The sequence below is a fragment of the Semicossyphus pulcher genome, unplaced genomic scaffold, assembly GCF_022749685.1.
Source record: "Semicossyphus pulcher isolate SPU_LCO1_2020_fin unplaced genomic scaffold, fSemPul1.0.p SCAF_8, whole genome shotgun sequence".
Lineage (NCBI taxonomy): Eukaryota > Metazoa > Chordata > Actinopteri > Labriformes > Labridae > Semicossyphus > Semicossyphus pulcher.
The window spans coordinates 1,505,001-1,527,086 of NW_027211759.1; the positions used below are offsets into that span (position 1 = coordinate 1,505,001).

The 22,086-nt window shown below is 43.2% G+C and overlaps 2 protein-coding genes across 4 annotated transcripts in view; both read left to right on the top strand.

Annotated features, from left to right (window-relative positions):
• The window catches only part of glsl (glutaminase like), a 12,749-nt gene extending 12,548 nt beyond the window's left edge, over positions 1 to 201 (top strand). The window contains exon 21 of the mRNA XM_069686402.1: positions 1 to 201. This exon is cut by the window's left edge and continues 112 nt beyond it. The gene's annotated coding sequence lies outside the window, so the exon portion shown is untranslated.
• Positions 202 to 1,905: 1,704 nt separating this feature from the next.
• On the top strand, positions 1,906 to 22,009 carry prr5l (proline rich 5 like). 3 transcript variants are annotated; one of them, XM_069686609.1, is made up of 9 exons: positions 1,906 to 2,097; positions 12,481 to 12,614; positions 14,631 to 14,711; positions 15,311 to 15,359; positions 17,130 to 17,187; positions 17,790 to 17,881; positions 18,386 to 18,523; positions 19,005 to 19,122; positions 21,146 to 22,009. In XM_069686609.1, the coding sequence occupies exons 2-9, from the start codon at positions 12,493 to 12,495 to the stop codon at positions 21,505 to 21,507; spliced, it is 1,020 nt and encodes a 339-aa protein (XP_069542710.1). In that variant the 5' UTR covers positions 1,906 to 2,097; positions 12,481 to 12,492; the 3' UTR covers positions 21,508 to 22,009. The 3 variants fall into 3 exon arrangements, with proteins under 3 accessions (XP_069542710.1, XP_069542711.1, XP_069542712.1); XM_069686610.1 differs by having other exon boundaries at positions 12,484 to 12,614; XM_069686611.1 differs by lacking the exon at positions 1,906 to 2,097 and having other exon boundaries at positions 12,448 to 12,614.
• Positions 22,010 to 22,086: the final 77 nt, after the last annotated feature.

Genomic DNA, 22,086 nt, shown 5'->3' on the forward strand with positions numbered 1-22,086 from the left:
AGATTAATAAAAAGTGATGACCTGAAACATGGACAGAAGTGGTTCAGGTTTTATAAGGCAGAGAAATAAATCCAGTAAACCTGCTTCAAAAAACATGTATGAAATAAAACTGCTTTTATTTTGAAGGCAGGATGAGGGGACACTAATGACCTGCTGTAAAGAGTTAAACTTCCCTCTTTGATTTAATGAGCGTTTCTTTTGTCTGTGTGCTGAAAGCAGCTTGTCTGACAGAATCTTTCGTCTGTTTGGCTCGACTGGAGAGAATAATTAACATTCTGTTCACGTTGCTTCTTTGTACTGACGATAAAACTGGAATCTGCTCTTTGCTTTGGTACACTCACACCTTTTCTTTAGGCGTTATTTTAACTAAAGAAAAGTTAATATTTCTAACTTTCAACTCAGTTTTTAGTCTTTGCTTTCCAACAGGACGACATGAAGCTGAAAATCTTCACTTTCTAAATAAATAAATGTTCTTTTAGGAACTGGGACCAAATAAAACTGTACGTTTAATAAAGTTTAATGTGTCTCATATTAAACACTTTTACAGGAAAAAAGAGGTTTTATGTGAAACACCAACAAATGTTTGTTGAGGTCAGTAAATGTCGTATATGAGTGCTGATTTTTGTCCTGTCTCTTTGTATTTTTTTGTTTTTAAATGTACTTATTTATTCTTCTTCTTTTATAACTTGTTTTTTTCTCCTATGACTCCAGACATTTGTAGTTTTTTTAAACTTCATAAATAAAATAGATTAACATATAAAGTTAAACAGAAACTGTGTTTACATTTGTCCAACAAAGACTGAATTAAACTTAAAAAAATTAAATTACCAATAACACAAATATAAAATGTTCTTTTTCTTCTTCTGCATATTTAATTGTTAATCACGCATGAATATTAATTAGAAGTATTCTGAACCAATCATCGTCTGAGAGGCAGGAACAAGCTGAAACAACACTATACCGGATGCTAAACATTAACCTTCAAAATAAAACTACAATATTTAGTCACATTGTGTTTTTTATAGTTAAGATGTGCAACATCAAATTGATAAGACGATCCAAATAAAATCGATTTGGATGATTTTGATCAATAACGTAACGAATCATCAGGTCCACATCATGAATGATCATGCGAATTAATATTATAAATGATGAAAATATTTCAAAATATAAATGAGAATATAAGTAATATTAAAGATAAAGTGGCTAGTCATTGAAATATGGTATAAGTTTAACGTACTCAATGTTTACACAGCAGCCGAACAAACCACGAAGCTGCTAACTGTTTAAATGACACTCGGTACACACAAGTGATATCAGGAAACAAGTTCAGAACTTCTGTTTCAGATAAAAACAGCAACAGGAAGTCTGCAGCTGCTCCTAAATAAACAGTAGAAGAAGAAGTCAGTTAGTTACCTGAGAAGAACACAGAAACACCACTATAAATTTACAATTAAAAAGGAGACATGTTCACCTTTAGCCACTAAGCATGCTAACATTAGCTCATTAGCAGTAAGTACTTCTTTTACCACTGGTTTTATAATAAACAGCATGGTTCATATCATGTTACTGTTACTGATTGCAGAGGTGGTTTTAATTAATAATATGTGTTTAATATTTGACGCTTTTAAACATGTGACCCATGAATATCTTTATTATTTATTTGTTTTTACAAAACTGTAGATTTTTATGGCCTCTTACTTTTTATGAAGCATTTTAATACGGAATAGATGTTTAAAAAAAAAAAAATCCGTAATCCTTGAAAATCCGTGTTGTTATCTTTTACTCTGAAGGCTGTAACCGGAAGTGTCAGTAGTTAGCTTAGTTAGCTTGTTAGCCGCAGCCTCCAGCCTGTTGCTCCGCGCAGAGCGGGGTCGTTCTCAGTTCCAGCTCAGAGGAGTGAAATGTTTGAGCGGTTTGAAGCGGAGGAAGAGTTCCGTCACTCTCTGCTCACTTGAAACAAACTGTTTACGTGTTTACATTGTGTTTGTGTGTTCTGAAAGTGACGCCATGTGTTGAGAATGAGAGCTAAGGATGAGGAGGAGCTGCAGCCGGTGTTGAGTTTTGAGGAGGACCGTTTCTTCATCAGCAGCGGAGGTGAGTCCACACACGAGGCTGAAACATTAATACAAAACAAGAACAGCGCGTGCTTGTGTTGGTTTCATTTCCCATGGTGCTCTGGTGTTATTTACCGGCACAAACACTCAGTTTCACCTGCACGCGCGATAAGACAGAAAATAAGCTTTAAATGTGCAGACTTTATATTTTGTTTTGTGGAAAAACTTTGAAACAACATTTCAGGTTGTGAGACTTCCTTAAAAAGTAGCGCATAAAGAAAATATAAATCTACCTGCAGGTAGTTTAGCTGTTTCAAACAGGAACATTTGACTCTACAGGTAGTCCAGAGACTGCAGATAGACCCACAGCGAGTTCATCAGGTACAGGTAGTTTGTAGCCTTTGCAAGTAATTCTTGACCTCATTTGAAGATTTTACAGGTTGTTTAGAGTCTGGAGTTTGAAATTCAGGCAGTTAGGAGGTTTTGAATAGTTCCTACAGACCGAGAGGTAGTCTCGTTTTTTGTAAACCGAACCTGCAAGTAGAGAAGACTAGACCTGTGCTTGGTACCTGTTCTTGATACTTCAGATTCTGGAGTTTGACCTACAGGGAGTTTAGAGGTTGCAGGTAGTCTTTAAATATCTTCAGGCAGTCTAGGTGTTGTGGACCTTCACTTTGCCTTTAATTTGAGGGACCTTAAGGGAGGTTATTTCTGTTAAATAGACCCAAGTACAGAAGAGTAGACCTGGTCGCTGCTGAAGCCTTTTACAGCTTCTTTATGTTTTAAAGTTGTTTGTACACAATGTGTATTTTTTGTAGATGGACATGGTTAGGTTTAAGTCTTGTCAAGAGACCTCTATGTAGTCCAGAAACTGTAAATAGGCCTTCATGTAGTTAAACACTAAATAGAATAAATACAATTATAGGAAGTTTAAAGTTCTTAGACAGACGTACAGGTATTCCTGCTCTTGGCGGCAGATTTAAAGGTAGTTTAAAACTTGAAGATGAACTTGGTAGTTATGTGTTTGAAGATAGATCTGCAGGTAAATTAAGGTTGCTTTAGATCCGCAGGTAAGTCTTGTAAAGAGACTTGCAGGTAGTTGAGTTCTTGTAAGTTGACGATACGTGCGCAATAAAATGTTTAGTTTTCAGGTTTCCCTCCTGCAACTGTCATCCGATTTAAAACCAGCTGTCACATTGTGGACAGATTACAGCTTGTAAATGGACCTGCAGGTGTAGCTTTAGAAGTCGTAGGCAGACCTGATGTTCTTCTCGGAAACTTATTAATTAAACAATAAATACACATTCTTAACGGATGTACGTCTTCATGTAGCCGTGACCTCACAGCCTCAGTGATTTTAAACTTCAGGTTTCAGCAGAATCAAAGACGCCACGTTCAACAATCATACAGGCAAAACATTCCACCACAGAAGAAGAATTACAGAGACCAGTTTCTCTGACCACATGAGAGGAAAAAGCCCAGAATGCATTGCAGCTGAAGGACAGTTTGGAGTTTAAATAACTTGTGACTCATATTCTGCAAAAACTCAATATAGCTGTAATTTTCATGTTCAAATATAACCACCTTCCCTTATTATGTGGATAGAGTTGAAGGGCATTCTGGGTAATGTAGGAAGTGAAGTCGGTGACGAGTGTAGATCTTGATAGATAAATGTATGAGGGGATTTCAGGGGAGTGTCCCTTTAAAAGGAAACCAGTTTGCATTAAGATCTTACTGAGCCAGAAACAGAACACAGGATGCATAATCAGGCTACATAACATGAACTACGTTTTCTTTAGAGGCTTTAAGTCAAGGAATGAAGCTGAACTTGCCTCAACAGATCACACATGTATAAATAACAACAGCCTCAGTAATAATTACACTGAATGATTATAAAAGTAGGACTGCATTTTTGACTATTCTGTGATTATTTTCTAGTTTTATTCTTTCATCCATTGTTCCACAACAAAACAAAACAATGCTCATCCCTGCTCTTAAGATCATTCTTTATTGATCCCTAGAGAGGACATCCGGGTCCTAAAGTGACGTCTTCAAATTCTTCTTTGGCCCAACAGGAGTCCAGAAACAAATATCTTTACATTTATTTTCATAAATGACAACGAAAAGCAGAAAATCCTTCATTTAAAGAATCTAGAAAAGCTAACGTTAACTTAACTTTAAACTTTAAACTTTATTATTCCAGAGGGGAAATTCTTTTTCACAGACTGTACAAACATAGACTCCAAATAAACGGGTCTGTTGTTCAGGGCCGCTGTCACTACAGGAATCAGGCTTTTCCCAAACCGAGCTTTCCTGTACCTTAAAGTCCGGTACCTGGTCCCTGGGGGCAGCGGGGTGAGGTGGTGGTGCAGTGGATGTGTAAAGTCCTGTTCTATTGTGTTTGCAATGCGTGTAAAGGCCCTGTTATTGCAGTCTGTGAGGCTGGGTGTGGGTAAACCAATGATTTTTGCAGCAGTGTTGGTGATGCGTGTTAATTTAGTCCGGTTTCTAACGGAGAGCATGTTGTAACAGCAGGTGGAGCAGTCCAGTAAAATGGGTTGGATGATGGTTTTGTACAGCAACAGGAGGAGATGTGGAGCAGCCTGAGTACGGTCCGTGCTGTCGCAGCAGAGCATGCGCCACAGTTACAGGTTCGGCTTAAAAAAACGACAGTTTTCAATTTGCAAAATAGCAGGCAGTTTGTTTTCTTTTGATTGACTGTTCGATTAATTGATTAACCTTTGCAGCTGTCAATATAAGTAGAGTTACAGTTCTCGGTCACGGTCTCGTCTCCCTCTCTCTCCCATCAATAATAAACCTGTCACACTGAGCGCCCCCTACAGGCCTGGAGCACCTCTGTTGTGTTCGCAGCGTTCTCCATGTGTTTTCTGTGTCCGTGTGTTTTTCACTTTGTATTTGCAGCACGTTTGATGTTAATGTTTTATTTGGGGTTTTTGCAGCACGTCTTCTCATTCGCAGCGTGTTTCTGTTGTTGCACGTGTTTTTGAATTTGCAGCCGGTTGCAGCGCGATCGCCCTTGTTGGCCACCGTCTTAAAGCCATGTTATATAGCAGTGATGGGAGGGGACACGTTGTGTTTTGAGGGGTTCACTAGTGGTGCAGCCCCCATACCAAAGTAAAAATATAGATACACTGGTGGATTGCAAAATGTTTTATATTATCGTCCTAATTCTTAAAATGTTTGATTCTACAAACTAATATGAATTGATTTCACTCATGCTGTCAATGTTAAAAAACGATCTTTGCACGATGTCGTGTGTGAACATAAATGCAGACCTCACTGTTCAGACATGTGACATCATAAACTAAACTTTATGTAATCAGATTTTTACAAACAGAGGTGTTTTATTTAAACCACGTCAGCCTCCCTAAAAACAGGTCTGACAAATAATTACAGGCAAAACTCAACTTAAGTGGGGTTTGCACTGCTCCTGACGTTCTGATGGTTCTAAAGATGATCTCTCAGGTGTTCCTGCTGTGAGGATGTTACAGTGATTCTACTTCCCCCGGTCTGCTCAGAAGAACGTCGTGTTCGCACCGATTTCAAATATTAAACATGTTCAATATTTACGATCTGATATCCTGTTGTGTGGGGGGGAACCCCGAGGACAGCCGAGCACGCTCTCTGTGGATCCTCATGTGGAACCAAACGACAGCCAATCAGGAAGCACAACAACCGCAGCCATGGCGACCAAAGCAAACGTGCAGCATAAAGTAACACGTGCAGCCCGTGTGCACGCCGTCTCCACCTCTTCATCCACAGTTTGTTCTATCATCACCAGTTCTTCCTGCCCGTCGGCCGCCATCTTTGTTTACTCTGAAGTCTCATTTGAGCGCCAGAGATTCTGTGAGATCTCCAGCTGTGAGAGTCGGACTCTGGTTGTTGGTGAATGAATGTGTTAGTGTGTGGTGCTGTTTGGGTCAGATCGTTGCTCTGCACACTGCAGGAACTAAAGTGTTCGGTCTATGATGATATATCGTCACGCGTGGCTCCCTCACATTTTAACATCTGTTAAGATTTAAGAAATCTTTTAGTGTGGGCCGGGCATTACTCAAAGTGTAACTGCACCCACAGGTCTGACCATAACTCAAAATGCTCAAAGTGGGCAAGGGGCTGAGAGGGGGCTGAGGGGGGGGTGGGTGTGTCCGGCAGCTCAGTGACGTCCCCTCCCATCACTTCAGTGTGGTGGAGGACTGTGGTGGTCCCAAGCCCTATCAGTTCGAGCCGTCTGCTCCAGCCCCATGAATATCTGAAGCCGGAGCTTTCGGCGCTGAGGCAGTGCAAGTGTGCCAAAGATCCTCTAATCAGCTACTACTGGTCACCCCAAAAATGAGGCTAAAAACCAAAGGTGACCGAGCCTGTGTGGCGGCGGCTCTGGAACAACCTGCCTTTGCACATCCGCTCTGCGGGATCGATTGAGGTTTTTAAATCCTCTCTTAAGACACACCTCTTCTCCGGCTTTTAATCGAGTGTAAGTGGACCTCTGGCAAACTAATTTTAGCATTTATGTTATTTATTGTATTGTATTGTTTAATTTATTTATTGTAATTGCTGCATTGTATGGGTCCCTGCTTTTAATCTGTACAGCACTTTGGTCAACCCCGGTTGTTTAAAATGTGCTCTATAAATAAAGGTTGAGTTGAGTGTGCATGCGCCGTCTGCGCGTGCGTTGACGGGCGTTAACTTTCATTACATTTTTAAAAATAGATTTCATGATGTTCAGGGCCGACTTAAAACCATAGACGATGTGTTGAGACATTTCCAACCCATGAAATGCTGATGTTTATACATTTGGTAAGAACTGTCGATATTAACACCAGCAGTGATGTCTCATCACAGAACATCTCATTTAGATTACAGCTCTGATGTTTCAGTGTGCAGTTACTCTTTAAAGCATCGTCAGATATTTCAGTTGGTTGAATTACGACTGATAAACAAGATAAATGTCGAATTCTTCTTCGTCTGTTAAAATCTGTCATGCTTCTAAAATGTTTCCTGTTTCAGAGCTGACTTCATGAAGTCATGACTTTAACAAGCAGCAGATGGTTTGTGATGTTATCACTGCTTCCTCAATATTTAAGTCTTTAATTTACTAACAAGCAACCAACCAGCTGCTGCCGGTACAATGGACTGAACAACATTGACAACCATCTAATATAGAATATTTGAAGGTGTGCATGCAGACGTGTAGCAGTGGAATAACCTGGTTTGGCTGATGATGAGCAGAGGTCACATGGAGTCGGCCTTCAGTTGTTATTCACGCAGACGTCTCGCTCTCTGTCATAATTGCATTAGTCTCTCTGAGTACTTTCTCATGACAGTGGGCCTCTGTTTTAGGATTAGCACACATGCTAACACTCATTACTACACAAGGAACATCAGCACACCTCTCCACCTGCCCTTCCTGCTTCATCAGTGTTTTCTGTCTCTGATTATTCAGGAGGTGTTTTTATCAGCCGTTTGAAGTCGTGCTGTATCCTCAGATGAGTCTGGTTGAGTCGAGCTGGTGAAGAAGGCTCGGTTTGGTTTGTCTGGAGACCTGGCAGGGTGAACGAGAAGATATCTGAGGTGGGATGAGGTACAAAGAGAAAGATTAGCTTAGCATAAAGACTTATGCCAGAATCCACCTGCAGCATGTTAGATCTCTTTTTTCATTTGTATTCAAACTAAAGTGTAAAAATCGTACTTTAGGTTTGTTTGGGGGGTTTCAAGCCACAAACATTGTCCATGCAAGTACATGAATGTAAACACTTTGAGCTAATCAAGGTTGTTTTCTCCCTGTAACTTCCTGGGCTGTATTACCTGAACACCTGCAGTCTGAGTGCTGCAGCTAGGGGGTGCTATAGCAGGAAACAACCATAAAGTGCATATAAGACGTAGAGGAGCAAATTTGATGCCACGAGTTTGGCAACATGTTGTTTAAGAGCCAGAAGAGACCATATATGGACGAGAGGGTGGAGCTGCAGAGGAGCCAGGGGATCGCAAACCCCAGGAATTTATCAGCTAACGCGAGTGCTAGCTTGGTTAGCAAGATGCATTTCGTATAAGACCATAACCCTATTAGGAAAATATTAACTGAGGTAACTAATCAAGAGAGGAGGAGGACCATGTTCTCTTAGACTTCTATACAATCAGAACTCTGGAGTCGCCCCCTGCTGGCGATGAGAACGAATGCAGGTTTAAGGCACCTCTGCTTCACTTCTCAGACCCGATGCTACGTCCGCAGGAACAGGAAACACATGTATTACAGGGAAACAGACTTTGTCGCAACACCTTCTAAAACCAGATATGGCTGCTTTTAAAATTCAGTTTTTGTCCAGAGTAACTAAACAGATATAACAGCTGGTTGTCTTTGGACAGGTCCAGGCCCCAATGTAAGTGTCTATGCTAAGCTAAGCTAACGGACAGCTGGCTGTAGCTCTATATTTAGTATACGGAGATGACAGTGGGGTCACTTTGAACATCTGAGTGTGACAAAATGTTTGTGTCATGACGTCGAAGTGACTCAGCGCTTATTCAGTCAGTCAAGATGAGTGTGAGTGTGAGTGTGAGTGTGTGTGTGTGTGTGTGTGTGTGTGTGTGTGTGTGTGTGTGTGTGTGTGGAGGGATGACCTTTCTTTGATGACCGGTTTTGGTACCAGATGGGTCAGTAACACACGGAGACGCCTAACGTCCTTTTCGTGCAGAGATGTTTCTTTTTTTCTCTGAGTGAATCATCGTCTCAGACGTAGAAGCTCTTCGGACCAGAGCGACAGATGCTGAGAAGTTACACCGAGACTCGTCAATGACTGACGTGTGTGTGAATGCTACATGTGGCGAACTGTGCCCACATGGTCCTGCTCCCACACACAACCTGTAGTGAAAACACACACACACACACACACACACACACACACACACACACACACACACACAGACTCTTACACTCGTCATGGTTTGAGCTGTCGACCCTGTTGATTCTTCCTTCACTGTTTGCTCAGACGCCTTCAAACTTTTCTTTTGGCAAAGTGTACTTGTGTTTCCTCTCCGTCGCAGCCCCTCACCGCTGACGTGATGAGCCAAGGCAGCGTGCAGAGATAAAAACAGAGAGACAACAAACCAACAAAAGCAAAGAACAAACCCATTCATCTCAACCCCCCATTTTATTGTTAATAATCTGAGTGTCTAATTTCTAATCCTGCTACAGACGAGTCAGAGTCGGTGTCTCCTCGTAGAGTGAAATCAGTATTTATCGACCTCCTCCGGCTTTGGCAGAACGCAGACGAATAAACAATAGTGTGTTTGTGTTGACGGTCGGCACGGGGCCTTCCATTGGCTGTGATCAGAGGAGACGGCACAGCGAGGGCCTCTGGACACACACTGGGCTGTGAGATCCCATCAGCCACCTGGGCAGAGACCCGGCCGGGGACGGGAGCGGCTCTGAGAGATAGTTATTTCTTGTGTTGTTTGAGTGGCTCGAGATGCAGTTCTTTGTCATCGATCTCCACTGTTCGAACAATGCTGTGCTCTTTGATCTTTGATCAGTGTTATATACTGTTGCAGACCAAAATGCCTCCGGAAACTTCAAAGAATTTGAGCATAGAAAAGTGAGACCTAGCAATAGCATGCTAGGCTCGTTAGCTAGTTCAAACATCCAATTCGTTTGGCTTCTGGTTCGACAGAGTTCAGACATTTGACACGACATGATTTAGTAGCCAACACTTCAACATTTGTACGCAACATGACGACTGTCCGGTTTGTTTATTACTGACATCATTAGGAATTCAGAACACTCTTCAACAGCGGCCATCTTTATTGTTTACAAACATGCCTGATCTGGGCTTAAACCCGCCCTATGTTAGATAGTGGGTTTTGATTTGTCTGACCAAAATCAGGGCAGATGGAAATCTGTGTGAACACGAGCGGACCAGACGTGGCTCCCATGCTAACACGGGCTATAGCTTTATTCTGTAAAATGGTTTATTCTCATGTAGTCCTGAAAAATGGGACACAAAGGGTCACACAAAGGGTCACACAAAGGGTCACACAAAGGGTCACACAAAGGGTCACACAAAGGGTCACACAGAGACAAAAGCATGCAGATGCTAAGAGGGTTTTTTTGTCAGAAAAGAAGCTCATAATTTGTAGGATCTAAATCGACCTTATTTCAACATTAGCAGGAAGATTACTGTGACGTTGATCTGCATATTAAAGCATGTTTTCACCCTCTCACCTTTCATCTGCTGCTGCATTTACATTATTAACAATCTTCCACAGATTTACAAGATGTGAACATGCACGGTGAAGTTAGCTAAAGTTAGCAGGTAGCGAGTGGAATAGTCCACATATACTACAAGCGTTTGTCTAATAAAAGTGGAGTGTAGAAATGTTCACCTGCTGCGTAGTTTCACAGCGAGGCGTCTCCTTTTCTGCAGCTGCCGATGTTTGTTTCTGTAAACGTGTGAGATCTGTTTGATGTACGAGCTTGTGGCTCAACCTCCAGTGAAGGTGTGAACTTGTTGCAGTAACCTGTGGGTAGAGTGAGAATGCTTCTTCAGTTAGTGTTTACATGTGTTTCCTCGTCTCTAGGGGATGTAGCGTCGGTGCAAAAGGGCGACAGCAAACATGATCCAGACACCAAAACCTCTCTCTTATAAAAGACGACGTTTCCTTTAACTTCAACATACAATTAGTGTTGAGTCATTCCTGCCATCAAAACCACGACAGACCTCTCCATCTGTCTGTAATCATGTAGACTGCAGCTTTATACTGAAATAAACTGTGAAACTAAAAACATTTAAAGCTTTATTTGGTATTATGTGAACACATGCATACAGAGACAGAACATGTAAGAGACGGAAAGCTTCTCGCACAGACAAAATTAAATGCCTGGTCATGTTGGTTTTATAGAAAAAAAGAGACTGTATTTACAACGGACAATAAACTGAGTCCAGTTCAAAGAAACTTGAATGTGACTGTACAGAAACCCGTCTTCGTAGGCGTGTTGATACCAAAGTGTGAAAGCGGTTTGCCCTTCACAGAGTCTGAGCTGAGAGCAGTCTGTCGTCTGTATCTGTGGTTTCTGGAAAGCGAGGCCGAGTGAGACCTCTGTGCTGTAAACAAACTGATCTCGGATTAGCGTCGTTGACAGGAAGTGGTTTGGAGGGAGTCGATATTTCTGCGTTTCTAAATGAATCAGACGCGGCTGAAGCTGCTTGTGTCTGCATGCTGTCAACAGGAAGTAGAACCTGCAGTCAGGAGCTCCTCACCAGACCAGTTTGACTCTGTGACGTTTCTACAGTGATGGCCATATTTTGTTCACTCATTCGTTTCCCCAGAGGATGACTCCTAATGACTCTGAGATCGTTTGTCTTTTCCTCTAGCGCCCCCTTAAGGTTCATATTTGTTGCTTTGATGGAAACATATCAACAAAGATCCGATTGTCATAAATATTCAGACAGATATTTGTGTTCCCCAGAGGATAAATCCATCTGACTCTGGTGACCTTTTGACCTCGAACACCACCATGAAGTTCACATTTGTGGTTTCTATTGAAACATCATTGGAACAGCACAAACTCTGTTTTTACTGCTGACTAGTTTTTGTTATTATTAAATTAACTTTCATTATAAAACAAATGTATTCAGGCCTTCGTCATCCTCTTTGAGAACGCATGAATTCAATCTTTCAAATTCCCAAAACATCTTTTAATTTAAACTTCTTTCACATAAAAATAATTATTTTTCAAAACAAAACTAAAAGCTTCTTCAGCCTGTTCCAGAATCACCTACTCAGAGTACAAACATGTCTCAGTGCTAAGATGGCCGAACAAAAATCTTTCTGAAACTGTAAACAAATACTTTTGTGTTGGAATGTGTCGCACAGTTAAAGCAGTTACAGGAATGATAAGTAGGATTCTTGCATTTTGTCAACAACACATTCAAACTGGGCCCCGCCTCCTGGGCTCTTTGTCACCAGAAGCTCACTCTCACTCTCTCGTGTGAGAACACGCCCACCCCGCCGAGCTAACACAGACAGCGTCACGCTTACCCACTAGCATGCTAACCGCCGGTTAGCTTGTCCTACCCGGTTTGAGGCACCTACCTGTCCAACAGAAAGAAGGCCAACTCTGCATCGCTCTCTCACCATGTTCGCCGCTCTGAACAGGGCCCAGCTGCTAACTTGAACCACTCCCACACTCACCTGTACGCTGTGATTGGCTCAGGGAACCACGACAGCGCCCCTCCTGAAAACGTCCCGTGCAAAGCAAAACAACAGAATAGCTGCAGAGGGAAGGGTCTCACAAGGGTCTGCACACACACTCACACACACACATGTATAGCCGTGTTTCTCCGAGGAATTCTGTCTTTAATAATGTTCTGATGATTCCTTTAACCGACAGTGTTGTTTCCTGTCTCCTCAGCAGCCAGGGTGCATGATGGGATCTTTCCGGCGTCCCAGGCCTCGGTTTATGAGCTCTCCGGTTTTGTCGGACCTCGCTCGCTTCCATGCCAGCTCACCTTCACTGCAGATCTCCAACACCAGCGTGTGGAACAGGTCAGCTGCACACTCTGAGTCGTGTTTAAAGTGCTGAGACAGACTTAAAACGTGTCGAGGAGTCATTGTTAGATATCAACAGCCCTAATGCTGCATCACTTTAAGCCTTAATATAATGTAAACAGGTGAGCTGTATAAAGATTCTCCCTGTACAGTTGTCATGAAGAGAGAAATGAGCTATAGAGACCCAAACTGTTTTTTGTACCAGGCTGTAAACATGTTTATTTCTGCTGTAAAGTTTAACATGGGGCTCTATGGGGACTGACTCACTGCTGGAGACAGCCTCAAGTGGACACCAGAGGAACTGCAGGTTGTGGAACTTCAGTGTTGGCTTCATTTTCCAGCCTGGTGTTTGCTGCCCGGGTCAGATGTTATCAGTCGGATTCAAGTCTGACTCCATAATCCCAAAACACAAAATACAGATATTATCTGTCTGGTTAGGACACAACCTTTACTAGATGTGTGTGTGTGTGTGTGTGTGTGTGTGTGTGTGTGTGCTTGTTTTATGTTATGGGTCCAAACATCAGCTTATAAAGAGGAAAAGTGCTGGCATGTGTTTTCCAGACGTCAGAGAGAAGAACAGGTTCTGTTGTGGGTCAGGAGGCCGTCTGATCCCTTCAGAAGGGTCACTGTCGGGACAATTTAAGTCACATTCTCTGAATTAGCTTTTAACCCAGGAAGGAAGACGATCTGAAGAATGTGGATAAAGAGGGAATCTATCTGTGCTGTCAGTTTTCAACTTGAGCAGAGATTCATCTGACCCTGTCTAAGGAAATTAAGTTGAGATTCTCTTGACACTAAATCAGAAATTGCCAAACCAAACTCCATTCAAAAAACATTTTAAAGTCATTTTAAAGTTGTGTTCTTGTCCTCTCACAGACAGACCTGACAGAGCATGACCTCAGACCTTTAACAACCCTGCATCCTGATGTAGTTCTCTCAGCATCCTGATGTAGTTCTCTCAGCATCCTGATGTAGTTCTCTCAGCATCCTCTCAGCCTGTTTATTGTCATTAAATCTCAGTAACTGTTTGTTGTGGCTTCATAGCGCTGTAGTGAGACAGATCTCAGCCCACGTGTGACTTGCTAGATACAGTGAAACTGCCACTCAGTGGAGACAGATGGACAGGCACTCCACAGCTGAGACAGAACACTGGTACTTTGTGTCCAACAACAATCTGCAGAGGAAACTTATTTCAGGAGCTTGTATCTGCGATCCTCACCCAAAGTTCATGACCACATGTCAGGGTTTGGAAGTAGATTGAAGCCTTCCGTGTCAGTCCCCTCTTTGAGTCTTTCCCTGCTGCTCTGGACCTGGTGTATCATAAATGGTGATGAACAGTTTAAAATGCTCTCTAAGGTCACATGAAAGGGGCTCCATGTCTGCTGCAGGGCAACATGAAAGCATGAAACATGAAAGGGTGATATTCCCCGACCCTCGCGCGGCTCTGTCCGAGTGTTGGGTTCATGTTTTCTCTGTCAGTAGAAGCTCTCAGCTTCTCCGAGCGCTCGGCCTGTTTCCTGCTCTCTGCAGGATGTTTAGGAGGAAGCGGAGATGGCAGCCGGTTCACGTCCTGCCGACCAGCTGAGTCACATACGAGGAGCGCCGCACACTGCCCGACACACTTTCCAATGATTTACAGGCTGATTCTTTAATGGAGGAAGCTGCAGGAGCTGAGGGAAGAGCGTTGTTCTCTTATGTTGTTAAACACGTTCCTCTACTGCCTGTGGAGAACTTATACAGATATGTGTACTTCCTCCCTCCCTATATTTCTGACCTTTGACCTCCTTAAAAGCCCCCAGACTTTGGTACAACCTGCCAGAGGAGATCAAACTTGCAGGCAGTTTGAAACATATTAACCCTTTTATCAAATAAAAGCTAATAAGAACCTACAACCAGATAAAGATGAGGCTTCTTTGGATTAACAGGTTCTGTCTGTGCCAAAAGATGAAGCTCATATCAACCATGACTCGTTGACCTCTGACCTCTGACCTCACTCTTTGTTTGTGTCCTCAGCGTCCAATCAGCCGTGATCAAGGTGTTCCAGGGTGGAGCTTTGCAGACTAACGAGCTCTACACGCTTAACGAGAGCATCAGGTGACCAAAACTACACCTTCTTCTTCTTCCTTCTTTCTTATCTTCCTTTCTTCTTCTCCTCCTCTTTTAATGTAGCGTGCAGATTCAAACACACGACCAGACGGGAGCATTCAGGGCGACGTGAAAACCTGATAATCAGGAGGATTCTTTTATTTTCCATCATTTGAGACAAAAATCTGTTTTTATTTTTATAGATCACCAAAGTTCTCTAATGAGACGTTGAACACAGAGCCGCTGTGGACTGCACAAAGAACGAAGGGTCGAGACTACTTATACTTTTATACTGTAAATATGATGTAATACGAACCTTTCCCCACCAGCCACTTCACTAGGAGCACCTGTTCAGTCTCATCTCTTTAAATCTAGAAATGGAACATAACGTGGATTTGTTGATACGTTTCGGAGAAGTGGAATCATGTTGTTTATTCTGGTGCTGTTAACCCGAACTGATAATATCAGTAAGATACGTTCAGAGTTCCGGTGCAGGAAGTTGAGCAGCTTTGTATCAGCGATGATCTCCAACAGAAGAGCTTCATTTAATATTTAAAGCTTCATTTAAAGGAAACATGGCGGCTGATCGTCTCTGTGTGTCTCTGCAGGTGGCTCCTTAAAACAGAGATGGGCTCCTTCATCACAGACTACTTCCAGGTACTCTCACTCTCTACTTCCTGTTTGTTTCAGTGTCACAAACAGCATCATCTCAAGTCAGCACACTTCCTTTACCTGTTTGTTTTGATGTTAGAGAGTTAGAGAGTCTGATGATGCTGGATTCCTCAGGTTGACACTAAAATCACATGAAGACACACCGACTGATATTTCTGTTCAAAATGATCCCACAACAGAGACGTGTTGCTCTGAATCTCTGAGAGTAGGAGACAGTCGTCTGGTATCTCTAGGGGAGATTAGCGCTGAAACACAGTGTGAGAAACACAGTGTGAGAAACACAGTGTGAGAAACACAGCGGCTTTGACATGTCGCAGGTGTTTGTGTAACTCTGATCGAGACACATCGGATGTGAACACTAGATTTCACTGCATGTCAGAGTCTGAACGCACCTCGTGATGTGATTGTGTCGATGACTCGTTCAGCTGCAGGATCTCAGATTGATTTTAACACTTCTTACTGATGTTCAGCTACGCACTGGTCATGTGACACAACAGGAAACTGGGAGGCGACGTTCAGACGAGCTCTGAGCTGGACCGCTGGTTTACTAACGTAAGCTTTTTGCAGTGAAATAAAAGTGAACCGACTGTGAGACCAGAACGATTTTGTTCCTCGAAGAGTCGTCAATATGTTAAGATTGATTATGTGTATATACATTTCATTGTGATGATAAAGCTGCACGTAATGCTAGCTGGCGTAAACAGCTCACTCTGACATCAATCTTTTGTTTCCCATAATTACTGGAAGATAGGCGACTAAATTCAGCAGACGGTTATCTTGTAAAGAATATTGATTTCCGGGGTTCATAAGAAAGAATATAAAAAATATCTAATCTTTTTTTTTTTTGAGATTTCAAGGTGTAAATGTGACGTATTGCACCTTTACCTGCATCCTTAAGTTGTGTTAATAATGCCGCCGCCTCCTCTGTGGACAGCTGGGGTCATACTGGGCAAAACACTTAGTGAAGCTCTGTCAGCAGCTCTGTGTAATTAATCTAAGCTGTCCTCATGGTGAACAACCAAGAGGCTCCTCCTCCTTTCATTCACCGGGCTGTAGATAGAGAGGTGTGGATCAGCAGATGGTTGGTGAGAATGAGGAGCCGGATGTGGACAGACTTCCTCTTCCTGTCAGACCTTTAATCTGTGCCTCAGCCCTGCACACATCTTTCCTGTCCTCATCCTGAGATCCTGACTGTAACCCAGACCGTGACCTTGACTTCCCTTCGAGTCACGTGTTGCATCTTTTCCTGTTTGTCCTAAATGGAGCCCTAAAAATGACTCCCTACGTTTATTGGTGTCTGATGCTAGCAGCTAGCATGTAGCCTAGTTATCTTCAGTTGCACTTTATTTTTTCACTTTTCCTCAGTAATAAATAAATTTCAGCTCTTAAAGAAAAGACTTATATTGGAAATAATGTTCACACTGTAACTTCTGTTTCAGTCGAACATGAACCTGTTTCTGGAGCTCCTTCATGCAGCTGAGATTCAGACAGAATCCTGATTTCTGCAAGAATGAAACTCAAACACTTTTTTCACATGTGGCTCTTTTTCTTTCTGTGTCTAATAAAACCCATAACGGAGTTAAAAACAGATTCTAGAACAGGAAGTAAAGTCAAAATTCAGACCATGAACCTCCACAGGTGCAGCGACCGTGTGACATACCTGTGATAAACTAAACATGCATGTGATAGCACCTCGGGGGATGTTGTTGATCTGTTGCTGTGTGAAAGTTTACATTGTGTGTGTTTGTGTTTCAGAACCAGCTGCTGACTCGAGGTCTGTCTGAAGTCCTGGATCAGGTCCTCCTTCACTCAGGTGAGTACAGGTGGTCTCTGCGTCCGCACGAGTTCGTCTGATTGTTCCTTCTTCTGAGAACAAAAAGCAAACGTGGCTTTAAAAGTTCATAAAACGGCCGTTAAATTAAGAAAGAGTTCAATAAAGCTTTAATATCGTGGAGGGAGGATTTACATCAGCCTTTAGGAAGTGATTCATTGATGTGCCTAAAGTGAATTAATTAAACAGCCACTGTGAGTGTGTTATCATGCACACTAGTGTCCTTTGTTATGGAAACACCTGGAATGCTGCCTTTAGTACTCAGATAGAAACCAGGATAATGTAATGCAGCTTCTTTAATGAGGCCTGACGGGACACATCATACATGAATGTTGGATGCAGGAGTCTTAATGAACTATAATTAATAAACAGAACATAAGAACATAATGCGCTCTCCGCACATGTAATGTTTCTTTGTTGTGCTGTTGTGTGAAGCTGCAGGGATCAATAAGGTTCGGTGTAATGTAATAACAGAGTGACGTCATGTTGTTGTCGTGAACAGCAGAACAACAGAAACATCAAGTTAACATTTAACAAGCTCATTTCCTGTGTTTGTGACGCGTTTCCATGGTAACCACCTGTAGGCGAAGACCAGCTCGCCGTCCTCGCCGACATGTGGGACAGATTCTTCACCGAGATCCTCCCCACGCTGCAGGCCATCTTCTACCCCGTCCAGGTAACAGTAAGCATGTAACAGTCCTCAGACACACACACAAGAACCAGAGCACACCTGAACCGTCAGCGGACAGGAAGTCAGTCTGAAACCTGGTGTTTTAACTTCCTGTCCAAACACCAGGTGGTTTAGATTTCTAAAGTAGTGATGAAAAAGGAATTTACCTGTACAGTTGTTTTCTCTTTAACTGAAACTTTTGAATCAGGACAAGAGAATGAGTTAGCATGTTAGCATCCTAAACATAGCCTCACATAGCTGCACTCATCTGATGGTTTTGTCGTGAATAATTTGATGGGACTCTTGTTCATATTGGTCGTCTACAGCAACACAGTTAGCGACGTGCGTGCGTGCGTGTTTCCTAGATGAACTCAGGTTACTTATTAAACTTCTTACATCAATTCGAATTGGATTAACATGTTGAGCTCTGACCGACAGAAACTCTGCAAAGTCTGTCTTACACTCTGTGTTTCGTGCGTGCGTGCGTGCGTGCGTGCGTGTTGTGTTCAGGGTCAGGAGCTCACAGTGAGGCAGATGGCTCTGCTGGCCTTCAGAGACCTGGTGCTGTTGAAGCTCCACCTGGAGGAGACTCTGGGAACTGCAGCCTCCATCCCTCCACCTGTCACACAGATGCTGCTGGTGCTGCAGGTAAACACAGGTCTATTTAGTTCTGATAAAATGTAATAAAGAGCTTCAGGAACATGCAACATCTCTTTGAAGAAACCAAAGACGTTGGAAACAAAACATTAATCTTTAACACATCCATGATTTTGTGCGTGCAAAAGATGCAACATGAAGTCCTTAAGGTCCAACCCTAAACCAGAGTTTAAATCCTCCAGCATGCTTTTGAGGAAGAGAAGACAAAGCTGATGAATGATCTCCCTTTCTACATATTAGGTTTTTACAGAAGGTATTAAACTGAAAGTGGTCCTTGGGAAGACTTAAGTGTAACAACAAACACCAGCTAGGACATCTTTGTTCTTTTGTCTTTGACGAACCCCGACCCCTCCCTGATCCTAGGCCTTCAAATACAGTTGAGAATCTCTTTAACTTTTGTCTTCTGTCTGTAATAGTAAAACATGAAAATGCCCCCAGAGGTTCTCTCTAATACTCTCTCCCTCTCTCTCAGGGGATCCATGACTCCGGTGGTCCCAGTTTGGAGTACTACCAGCTGGAGCGCCTGGTGGAGAGCGTCGTGTCTCCGTATCTCAGCAACGTCCTGCACAACAGAAGCCAGCTTCTCTTAGGTCAGTGCTACTGGAGGAAGTACTCAAATGCTTTACTGCAATAAAAGCACCAATACAACACTTTTAAACTCCCAGTTCTTTAACTCATAATTCGATTATTAATAAGCTGATTATTTTCTCCTTCTTTGGTTTGTAGAAAATGTGAAAACGGTGAGAAATGCAATAGATGTGACCAAACAGTCCAGACAAAGGAGCTGGAGAGCAGTTGGGGTTAGCAAATGCTAAGTTACTGTAGTTATTTTATAAGCTGGCTAATCAGCTCGGTAACTAGGTAAGCTAACAAGCTAGGTCACATGATCACAGATTCACTGGTGCTGCTGGTTTTTCTGTTCGGCTCTGATGTTTATGTGATTTTTTTATCAACGAGCTAAAAGTTTAAACTGTTAGTCTGAGGTCCACAGTCAGCCAGTGTCAAAGGTCAGGGGTCGGGGGGGTCAGGGCGCATGGCTCTTTAGTAAATATGCTGTTTAAATCCTCTCAGCAGGGAGCTGAGCTGCTTAATCTGCTGTGTGGTTTCACTGCAGCCGGTCGCTGCTGAATGGAGCAGGTCACACACTGTAACACACCTGTCACAACGCATACACACCTGCTGAGCTGAGACACAACTTTAACACTGCTGAAGACCTCAGTGTGAGAGTGACCAGGTCAAAGTATTCATTCATCTCATGCACACAGAATATGGTCTGAGATCTAAACATGTTCAGCAGCTACTCTCTGTCTTCATTTGAACTTTAAGAAGGAAACAAAACCAGTGTGATCCTGAACGCAGCACAAAGTGGACTTGACTTATCAGAGCTCAAATATCTGGATAAAAACTTTTATTTTGAAAAGCAGGCGTAGTTTAACGATCTCCTCGACTCTCGAAGCCTTCCAGTCAGGTTGTTGTGCAGCGTTGTGGCTAACAGGTGCTAACAGAAACCTGCTTCTGCTCTCTAACAAACTGATGTATTCGTCAGTGTTGGTCGGTGGTCCGCCGCAGCTTTCTTTGTCTAATACCTCCACTTTTCACAAACAAACTGAAACCTCCCGTAGGCCTGAGAATCCACCACATCGCCACAGCCGGCTAATCCTGATGAGATTAGGTCCTAATCTCTGCTCAGAGAGGTTCTCCTGCAGGAGGCCACTTCAGGAACTCAACAATACCACAGTGTTATGTAAAAGTAACACATGAACATGTCACACTGCAGGTGATCCTGGGAGCTGCAGGAACACACACACACACACACACACACACACACACACACACACACACACACACACACACACACACACACGTTCATTGTTTAACCCAGAGCCTGATCTCTCCCTTTAATCCCCCTGATGTGAAGTTGCTCTTTTATTCCGCTTAAAGTGAAACAGGTCAACGTGTAGGTGAGAAGAACTACATGGTGAAACAGCAGCTTTAAAACACACAGATGGTGAGCTTGGAGTTTGACATGTTGAGCACAGACTCAGCAGTGTGCACAGGGCTCAGTGTAATGAACATATGACATGAAACACGACCCGACATGCGCGGGGATACAGAGCTGTTGTAAGGATAAAATCATGGTGCTGAAGGAAAAGGCCGTCTGGTGGTGGAAATATAAATAAAAATAAAGCCTTCACTTCAACTCAAATGTAGTTTAATATATTTGAGGACTTTTTAAAGTACGTGTTTGTCCTGACCCCGTCTGCAGCCGCGCTTAGCTTAGCTTCCATGTAGGAGCTCCGGCCGGCTTCTTGGAACAAGTACCTCATATAACCACTCTTCAAGAAAACAGAAATATCCCTTTAATGTAGCTGTTACTCCCTGTTTCCAGTCTTAGTGCTAAGCTAAGCTAATTTAAAGCTTTGAGTCTTAACTTGTGGTATGTGGGTGTTCTCAGTGTCATACTTCAGACTTGGCGCCTCCTGGTGGCAGCTGCAGGGAAGACAAGTCGAGTTCTTCTGCTCGACACATTTTGTTTGGAAACTTTTGGACGTTTACTCGTTAAACGTGAAAAACGTCTTTTCACTGACAAACATTTCCTGTCTCCTCGTCCAGAGTCAAGACATCTGCGGCCATCAGGCTCGTTGCTAGGCGACCAGTCACAGCCGGAGATCACCGTCACTCAGCATCACACCTCCTCTGACTCCTCCTCTCTCGCTCCGCTGGTGGAGCAGGAGGGCGAGGCCTACCTGGAGAAGACGGGCGGCGTGCGGCGCCACACAGTGGCCAACGCGCACTCTGACGTCCGGCTGCTGTCGGCCTCAGGCAGGATGCATGCTGGGACGGAGGAGGACAACGGACTGGGAGGGGACAAGGGAGGGGTGGGGTTTTTGGTGGGGGGTGGCCCCATGAGTCCCAGGCCGTTCTCCAGCCAACCAGACATGGTGGAGTCTCCGAGGGGCGGAGTTATCTGTTAATGAGACGATGGACAGCAGAGAAGATACAGGATGGGAGAGTAACGGGGAATTATGGGTAATAAAAACTAAGACTGTAAAGGATCATCCAGGCGAGATGTTAAAGTACAGGATGAGCGAGAAATAAAGACACGAGAGACGATAGCAGAGGAAACACATCAGAGCACAACAAGGAAACAGTGGGACAAGAAACGGGAAGCCATGTGACAGAAGAAGGCTGATATGAACGGACACTGAATGACAAGAAAGGCAGAAGCCACAGTCCAGGCTACTAACAGGAACAGGAAGTGACAGAACCGGACAGGAAACGGAGGACAGTGAGAGTGTCCCACAGCTCCCAGCAGGACTCTGAACTGGGAGGACTCCCTGAAGCGCTGACTCTGGTGTTTGTTACAGAGCAGCAGCACTGACCCAGGATCAGACGCAGGTGAGTTTAATCCTGTGGGCTGCAGGTTCTGGTTCTGCTCTCCTCAGGTCGTGTAAATATGTTCTTTTAGGATTGTTAATGAACAATAAAGATTAATTTGATTAATTCAAACTTCAAATTCTCGACTGTATTTGTGTTGAACCAGGAGGTGTTTG